Source organism: Vicia villosa, unplaced genomic scaffold, assembly GCF_029867415.1.
Source record: "Vicia villosa cultivar HV-30 ecotype Madison, WI unplaced genomic scaffold, Vvil1.0 ctg.002570F_1_1, whole genome shotgun sequence".
Classification (NCBI taxonomy): Eukaryota; Viridiplantae; Streptophyta; class Magnoliopsida; order Fabales; family Fabaceae; genus Vicia; species Vicia villosa.
In genome coordinates, this window is record NW_026705972.1 from 67,704 (window position 1) to 76,458 (window position 8,755).

Consider the following 8,755-nt stretch of genomic DNA (forward strand, 5'->3'; position numbering starts at 1 on the left):
CAATAAAAATTTGAAAATGCGTATGTATATGTTGCAAGAACATTGCTGGAATAAAAAAAATGTTAAACACTCATATCGTGAAATATATTAAAAAAACTATAAAAATAAATAAATAAAAGTGTAGAAATTAAAACTTTATTTAGCTGTGGCTATAAAATAATACCTTGAATCAAAAAAGAAAAAAAAACAAAATAGAACATATTTATAGAATTTTAGTTGTTACCTTGTAATCAGAGACGAACATCGATATTGGTATTAAAGATGAAGGTCCAACATATATGAAATAGGTGAAGAAATCAATTAAAAAAATTGTAACCGACTTTAATAATCTGGAAAAAAACATGTAAAGTTAGTGGGTGGAAGATGTGAACTTTTTCCTTTTTAGATTGTATTGAAAAAAATGAATAAAAACACAACCATGAAAAGGGTAATAAGGATAATAAAAAAAATCTTGTTGTTGTCAAAGAAGGAAGTAAAAAAATCGGAGATCAAATCTGAATAACTTGGAAAACCAAGAAGAGCAAAGCAAACTTGAATTATATTTGTACCAAAAAAATAAAATAAAATATTGAAATAGAGATTTAGTCTTCCTCTCTTTTAATCTCAATCATTCCATCACCATCGTCACTTTCTTTCACACTGAAAATATTTATCATCATCCATTTTATCATGATATCCTCCATCTTCATGAAACTGTACTAAACATTATCACGTATTCAAATTCGTTCTAATAGAAAAATTGATAGAGAAAATTACAGTTCTAAAAAATTGACTGAAAATTACAGATTTGTAATATAGATCGAAAAATTTAAGCATAACCTCAAAAGTAAAAAATAAATTGTAGAAGAAGAAGCTTCTGATGTCGGACGTTATTTCGTAAATAAAGTAAAATAAACAAATGTTTGTAAACAAAATTTTACTCCATTGATGATGAATGATCTTAGGAAGAATATGATGTAGAAAATTGTGAGAAAGAAGATTGGGCTACTTATGTCCCTGATGGATGATGAAACGTTTGCATGGTAATGATGAGAAAACCGTTCATTCATTTGAAATAAAAACCGTTACAAAAATAATGGAATAACAAAAATCAGAAACCATGGACATGGAAACGTTTGAGAATGAAGGCTGAATTGAAATGATAGAAATTGGAATGAATGATAAAAATTGAAATGAATGATGGGAAATAGGAAGGTGAGGTCCAAATACACGTTGCATTGTTTAGGAATAACAACGTGGATGAACGTGAAAATAGTGAAATTAATTTTCTTATATGATAGATTTATAAGGCATCCTGATTATGTGACAATTAATTATGTTTGCCTTCTTTATCTTAGACAGGGATTATGTGAGTAGTGCACTGCTCATTTTGTTGACATGCATTGTCACATACTTTGTTGGTTCATTTTATGTAAGAAGCAAATATTCAAACTACAAGCTTCCGCACCTGGACCTTCCTTTTAAATAAATAAAAATAGCATACTTTTAATATTTTTACAATAGGATACTTTATACAATTTAGAAGAGTAAACGAACATGTCCATACATTGCAAAAACTCACACAAAAATAGAGTGGGATAGAGCTGGCATAGTTACAGATGTGTGCCTAAAATCATGATCCACCTCATAGTAAAAGTGAAAGCGGAGTTAGGATTGTTCTGTAGGCACCACAATTTTTAATTTTAAATATATCAAAAAATTTGTTAATGTCTGTACCCACAAAAACCATGATATAAAACGAGACGTGGCAGAGTTGATACATATTTGGCCACTAAAGTGTAGGTAAAATTGACATGTTCACTGTGCGTGGTGTATTACCACTCCATTATAAAACTATGAATTGAGTTGAATTGAATTGAATTAATAAGCCATAATATAGCTTTTAATTTTGGAAGAGAAGAAGCCAAGATGCTTCCTTAAAAAAAATTGTGAAGTATTCTCTATATAAATCATAAGATGCAAATCTTCATGCTGACAACTCACTTTCATTAGTGCCACAAATTCTATATAATATATTCTATATAATATATTAAGTCATTTTAACGTCATGGACCAATGCTAATAAGAAAGTAATATATAAGGATTTGAAAAAAAAAAATTAAGGACCGAAACTTAAACTTTATTATCTTTTTCTCTATAACTGATATATTTTTAACTAAAAAAATTAAAGAAAAGAAACTTTGATATATAATTTTAATAAAGTGTCTCTAAATAGTTTTAGTTTATTTCTATTTTAAAAAAGTTAAATGGTAGAGTATTTTTTTTATTTTAAAATGTTTCTTTATATTTGATTAATTCATATTGTTTTCGCAATCATAATTCACAGAAAATTATTAAAATATAAAATTTATTAATCATTCTTAATAAATACTTAATATGATTAAAATTCATTATGAAATGAATAAAAACTAATTTACAGCCTCACATTTAATCTAGTTAATAATTAGGGAAATTCTACGGTGCATTCGCCCGTTTGACTTCAGTGGTGAAGTCACTATCTGACCAATCAGAATTAAGCCCTAAGCCCTAATAGTGCCACAGTGGACTGAAGCATTAAATGACCTTATTGACACTTACTGTGGTAATTTTATAGTTTATATATTGCAACTTAGTCCCTAACATATTAATATTGTTTTTAAAATGTAATATTTTTATAGACAAAATCAATTAAATTAAAACAAATTAATCAACTCAACAAATTAATCAACTCAACAAATTAATCAACTCATCTCCATCTCCCTCACTTCATCATCGTGAACAGAAATTGAAAATAAAAATTCTTCATCCATCATCTCATCTTGGCATTTTTTCCCAACTACAAACTCAACGCAACAGTTATCGTCTCATCTTGGCATTTTTTCCAAACACTGCAAACTCAACACAACAGTAAGCGTCCCATTCACAGGTTCGTATTGAGCACGCTGCTGCAAAGGTAAATGATAAAATGGTTGTTATATTTGTTTGAATAGTTAAGATTTACTGATTTCAAATTGGGAATTAGGGTTTAGGATTGGGAATTAGGGTTTATGATTGAATTTGTTTTATTTACATGGGATTTATATTTGATGATTACGAAATTTTAATTTTGGTGGGTACCTTTGAATCAGGTCGATTGATTTAATAACGTAATAAGGAATTGTGATTGATGCTTGAAATTGTTTTCTGTACATGGGTTTCCTATTTGATGATTTGGAAATTTCAATTATGTTAAGTATCTTTGATTTGAATAGGAAATTAGGTACTGTGATTTATGTTGATTTTTGGTGTGTTAACAAATGTGTTAATTCAGGTTTACCATGAAAAACACCGACCATTATGATTCGTACGACTATCGATGCCGTGACAGTGGTACATCTGATTCTGAATCCGACAATGGTCGGGATGACAGTAATTCGGTGTCCAGTGCGTACCAAGGTTCAAGTGATGGTGATGGCGATGGCGATGGTGATAGTCACGGTGAAAAATTTGTTGAATTTGATGCAGTTGTAGGTGATAGAACAGTGAAAATTAATGCCCTTACTGCTGATGAAATTCGTGCTATGGAATTCGGTACAGTTGATGAAGCTAATGTGTTTTATTTCAAGTATGCTAAATGTAAAGGGTTTGCCATTAGGAAAAGTGATGTTAGGACAAGATCGACTGAGGATGGACAAACAATTATAATGAGGCAGTTTGTATGCAATAAACACGGTCTAAGAGATACAAAACACTTAAGGAGGCTTGATAGAAAAAGAGAACACAGACCTACGACCCGCACTAATTGTCCCGCTAGGCTTCGTGTGCATTACAACCCCCAGAAGGATAGTTATGTAGTGACATGTTTTGAAGAGGCTCACAACCATGAATTAACACCATCTAGGTTTGTCCACTTACACCCCATTTATCGTGAGATTACTGCAGCAGATAGAGCTCAAATTGACGGTCTACAGTCAAATGGAATTAGAACTTGTCATATAATGGGGTACATGGTTGCTCAGAAGGGTGGACACGATCGTGTTGGGTTTACAAAGAAGGATCTGTACAATTATTTTGATAGTAAAATGCGTGCTAATATTAAAGATGGTGACGTTGCCGCTGCTATAAATTATCTAACTGTGAAGTCATCTACTGATCCCATGTTATATGGTAAATATGCCGTAGACATGGATGGACGAATGAAGTCTCTTTTTTGGGCTGATGGAAGCAGTAGATCTGACTATTTTTGTTTTGGCGATGTGATTGCGTTCGACACGACTTACAAGAAGAACAAATACAACTACCCATTGGTTATATTTTCAGGGTGTAACCACCACTCTCAGACAGTTATTTTTGGTGCTGCGTTGGTGTCAGATGAAACGACAGAGACGTATAAGTGGTTGTTGGAGTGTTTTTTAGAGTGCATGGAAAATAGATACCCAGCAGCAGTTGTAACAGACGGAGATGGGGCGATGAGGGAATCTATAAAACAGGTGTTTCCGGATGCGACACATCGTTTATGCGCTTGGCATTTGAACAAGAATGCGTCTGAGAATGTAAAGAACTCGGCATTTTTGAAAGATTTTCAAAAAGCCATGTACTCTAATTTTACAAAGGATCAATTTGAAGAGTTTTGGTCAAAAATAATTAAAGAAAACGGACTTGAAGGAAATCCTTGGGTTGCAAAAACGTACGAGAACAGGTCACTATGGGCAACTGCATATCTACGTGAGAAGTTTTTTGGACGTATAAGAACTACGTCTCAATGTGAAGCCGTCAATGCAGTCATCAAGAGTTATGTCAGGAAGAAAGGCTGCATTTTTGAATTTATGCACAATTTTGATCAGGCTATGAGATCTTATAGAAACAATGAACTGATTGCCGATTATAAATCAAAGTTTTCAGAACCTGTGATGACTACTCAACTGCGTGCCCTTGAGAGCCATGCTGCGAATGTTTATACTATGGAGATTTTCAAGGAAGTCAGAGATGAAATAGTGAAGGCTGGATCATTGATTGTTAAGGAAAAGTTAATTCGCAACGGATTTAAGACTTATCGATTTACAAAATATTGTTGTGATAACTATGACGTAGAGGTTGTGTATGATGGTGAAACACTTCAATGTGAGTGTAGGTTATGGGATTCTCATGGGATTCCATGTTCTCATATGTTTGGTGTCATGAAGGAAGAACATGTTAGTCTCATTCCCACCGGTTTGATTTTGTCGAGATGGACGAAGGATGCAAAAATTTAGTACTTGAACATGAATTGTAATGGTTCTGATGATTCTAAAATGATTGAGCTAGCTCGGTTTGGTGCATATTGTTCTGCATTTACTGCCTTTTGCAATGAAGCTTCAAAAAGGGAAGGTGTTTATGGGGAAATAATGGGTGACATTCTGAAGTTACACAAAAAGTATTGCAGTACGGACGATCCTATTTTGGCATCGAACTCAGTTGTAGGTGATCCAAATATTGTGAATAGCAAAGGTGCTCCAAAGAAAAGAAAGAATGACATAAAATCTATTAGGCGATGTTCTAAATGCAACAGTAGAACTCATAATGCAAGGAGTTGTTCGGTAATTTCGAAAGCTATATTCTGTTCGTTTGAGTCAATCTGTTGCTCTTTTGATAAACATAGTAGTTTCTGTTGTATAATTTGCAGGTTGCGGAAAACGCGCCATCTGAACGAAATGTTGGTATGACGTCGCGGCCAGTAACTGATTCATTCAGCCAGGTTGTGAAGGTATTATGTTTTTTTTTAATACAAGCTCTGATATGCTGTATTAATTATAACGTGTTATTATTTGTATCACAAGAATAATTTGTTTGTTAAAACAGAACAAGAATGGAAAAAGAGGTCGCATTGGTGGAAGTAGTGTGCAAAATAAATGTACAGAACCACCGAACTCTCGTGGCGCGAATGTGACAGCGACTTCTCGTGCGGAAGTTGGAAGCACAAGCATACCCATGCCTGCAATGTATGGATTGCAACCCGTGTTGCCAGCGGTACAACCGATGTTGCATCCAATGCATGTACAACCGTTAATCCCACTATATCCAACGACAGTTGCGGAAAATTCGGGTTCGTGTTTCGGTAGGCCACAACGACTGATGAACAATGGTGGTACTTGAACGAGCAAATAAGTAGCTGTAATTTGACCAGGCATGACTTTGGAGGTGATTTTTAGTGGTATGACAAGGTTTAGGTTAGAATACATGCATCTATATAGGTTTTTTGTGTCATAGCATATAGTTTGTAAGTTCAGTGGAGTCAAATCAACACTGATACAGTTTATAAGTTCTACTGTCAGTCACCTAATTCTATGAGTGCAGTAGTGGTTATATTACCATCATGCATTAATATTTTTTTTCACCTAAAGTTAATGCCATTGAATGAGGTTTAGGTTAGGTGTAACTATACCTATATAATTTTTCCAATATATATAGTAGTAGTACCACCAAGAGAGGAAAAAATAACATAAGGAAAAAAATCTTGTTATAAAAGTGAATTGTTAAGTGTTCTTGCTCTTGAGAAATGTCCAGTGGTGAATCCCACTCAGTGACTTCAAGTGATACGTAATTATGTTTATCATTTGCTTACATATTTGCGTTTACGTATAATTTCATTGTTTGCTTTGTAATTTTAATAGTTGCATGTTTATCTTTTTGAAGGATGGATGAACAATGGGCTGAGTATTTAGGTAATTACGTTTACGATGAGGTTGAACAGAATGTTGATCTCAGTGACATTGAAAGTGATGAAGGTGAAGAAGAGATGGATGAAAATTTCGGTGATCCCGTGGTTGAAGAAAATGGCATTTCATTCAATTATCGTGTCACTGCTGCTTGTGTAAGAGGAAAGAATGTTTTCGTAAGTAATCTGGACCGGTTATTTTAATCGACATGTTGGTATGTTAGATATGCATGTATTGATAATGATTTTGTGCTATGAAACATATATAAAATGCAGCACTTTCCATCTAATGTTGCTGCCAATTGGTTATTGCCGTTGCAAACTGAGATAGACATTGTCGATGTTCATACCGATGCTGTTTACCCATGTGTGTTGAAGACTGGTAGGAGGCCAGGGGAGAGATATCTTTGCTTAGGTTGGTATGAGTATGTTAAAGCAACTCGTCTGAGGGCTGGTGATGTTCTTGAGTGCACTGTGGCAGATCCTCCTACAAGAATGTTTGTTCGTTTTATGATGTAATACGAATAATTTTAGGCGTATAATTAAACTTGGTTGAAGATGGAAAGTAATTTTCTTTGATGTTTTGTTAAGTAGTTGGTATGTAGTTTGTTTTGATGTTGTCTGTTTTGGTGTTGAAATGAATCAAATGTTGAGTTTCATTATGTACGTTTGCAGTGTAATGAAGTATTGTATCTCTTGTGTATAATATTAAATTAAATCTTAGCATTTTGCATCATTCAGTTAGCAGTTTACTCACTACAAATATTTCAGATGAGAAGTTTCTTTTTTCTATAAATGAATAATTTGTTTTCTGATAAATCAAGGCATTAGTAACAAAAGCATAAACAACAACAACAACCATAAATTAGGTCATTAGGAACAGAAACGTGAACAACAACAACCATAAATTAGGTCATTAGTAACAGAAACCTTAATCCGGAAAATACTTTGCATATTCATGCTTTTTCATTTTTGCACCCCCTGAATTTTGAGCATTGCATGGGTTTTTGCATGGATCCTTACTCCGTACAAATACTTTTTGATATAAAAAGTATATAAATCATGCAGATAAACAACAAAATGTGCTATGATTAATACAACCACAAAAAGGGCCCAATCTTAATAAACTGGGGTCAACCATAAAATTTCCCAGCAATAACAATCACTTACATTAAAACTTAACAAACACATACAAAATACCCAATATACTTCACTTCACATCACAACTAACATTGTATCTGGAACATTATAAATAAAACTTAATAAACTTCCATAATTGTTTACAATATAAAATTATAATATTACAAATAGTAACTTTCAAAAAAACCATTGCAACTATGATCCTCCTCGGTGCCCCTATGGGGTTGCAGCCCTACGCTCAACATATACCAATATTTCCTCCACCGGTGGGTATCGGATGACAAAATGGAGTTTGTCACCGACCTTCAAATCAGCTTTCCTTACGTAATCAAACCACGCCCCACACAGATATGTTTCCTTCTTCTCTTCCCTCTTCTTTATCTCACAGTAGTATGGTTCACCCTTATCACAGTCAAGTAAAACAATGTTTGAAATTTGGCGGAGAAGGCAACTATCAATCACATTTGCTGGAAATTGCTGCAAAGGTTTTCACAGAATGTCAGATTCTTTAAAATAAACAACTGACTTCTGCTGTTATAGGAAATCAAATAAAAACAAGACATACCATCACATTCTTGCGCATCTTCTTTGCATCAAACACTTCTCTAACCCAATACTCTTCATCCTGATTCACAATGATCGTAGTGTACACCCTGTACCAAAGCCAAAACATCATATAAACTTTGTTTAGAAACTTCCAACTCAACATCGAAGCAACTTATTTCAATATAATATACGTTCAAAATAGATTTACCTATTGTTGTTGGATGATATACTTGTGAATTCATAGTCGACGCTTTGAGCATCGGGGGCTTCCGAAGAACCTATAGCCTTACCCTTTAGTTTCCCGTTACCTCCGGCATCAACTTCGCGATGACCTCCTCTCTTGCGTTTGCCTTCCATGCCCTCATTGATCACCACACCTTGGGTCGGACGAATTAACCTATCTTCGTTCTGCCAAAG

At 33.9% G+C, this 8,755-nt stretch overlaps 3 protein-coding genes and 1 long non-coding RNA gene across 4 annotated transcripts; 3 read left to right on the forward strand and 1 right to left on the reverse strand.

Moving 5' to 3' along the window:
- The first annotated feature begins 2,513 nt into the window (after window positions 1–2,513).
- On the forward strand, window positions 2,514–5,210 carry LOC131639237 (protein FAR1-RELATED SEQUENCE 5-like). Its single transcript, XM_058909734.1, has 2 exons — window positions 2,514–2,905; window positions 3,290–5,210. The coding sequence occupies exon 2, from the start codon at window positions 3,297–3,299 to the stop codon at window positions 5,208–5,210; it is 1,914 nt and encodes a 637-aa protein (XP_058765717.1). The 5' UTR covers window positions 2,514–2,905; window positions 3,290–3,296.
- A 436-nt stretch (window positions 5,211–5,646) lies between these two features.
- LOC131639258 (uncharacterized) lies at window positions 5,647–6,679 on the forward strand. The gene is made up of 3 exons (XR_009294911.1): window positions 5,647–5,701; window positions 5,797–6,148; window positions 6,631–6,679. It is a non-coding gene; the product is annotated as an uncharacterized LOC131639258 (long non-coding RNA).
- A 24-nt stretch (window positions 6,680–6,703) lies between these two features.
- LOC131639259 (uncharacterized) lies at window positions 6,704–7,331 on the forward strand. Its single transcript, XM_058909755.1, has 2 exons — window positions 6,704–6,829; window positions 6,929–7,331. The coding sequence occupies exons 1-2, from the start codon at window positions 6,734–6,736 to the stop codon at window positions 7,169–7,171; spliced, it is 339 nt and encodes a 112-aa protein (XP_058765738.1). The 5' UTR covers window positions 6,704–6,733; the 3' UTR covers window positions 7,172–7,331.
- A 305-nt stretch (window positions 7,332–7,636) lies between these two features.
- On the reverse strand, window positions 7,637–8,480 carry LOC131639248 (uncharacterized). The gene is made up of 2 exons (XM_058909747.1): window positions 8,358–8,480; window positions 7,637–8,269 (listed from the first exon to the last, which is right to left on the reverse strand). Exons 1-2 carry the CDS (start codon window positions 8,466–8,468, stop codon window positions 8,009–8,011), a joined length of 372 nt encoding a protein of 123 aa, XP_058765730.1. The 5' UTR covers window positions 8,469–8,480; the 3' UTR covers window positions 7,637–8,008.
- Window positions 8,481–8,755: the final 275 nt, after the last annotated feature.

Excerpts from the sequence above, each read along its gene's own strand:
- LOC131639237 (XM_058909734.1), top strand. The coding sequence starts at position 3,297 with ATGAAAAACACCGACCATTATGATTCGTACGACTATCGATGCCGTGAC.
- LOC131639259 (XM_058909755.1), top strand. The coding sequence starts at position 6,734 with ATGGATGAAAATTTCGGTGATCCCGTGGTTGAAGAAAATGGCATTTCA. Across the intron at positions 6,830-6,928 it reads TAAGAGGAAAGAATGTTTTC|CACTTTCCATCTAATGTTGC; the intron begins GTAAGTAATCTG and ends TATAAAATGCAG.
- LOC131639248 (XM_058909747.1), bottom strand. The coding sequence starts at position 8,468 with ATGATGTTTTGGCTTTGGTACAGGGTGTACACTACGATCATTGTGAAT. Across the intron at positions 8,270-8,357 it reads AGATGCGCAAGAATGTGATG|CAATTTCCAGCAAATGTGAT; the intron begins GTATGTCTTGTT and ends AAACCTTTGCAG.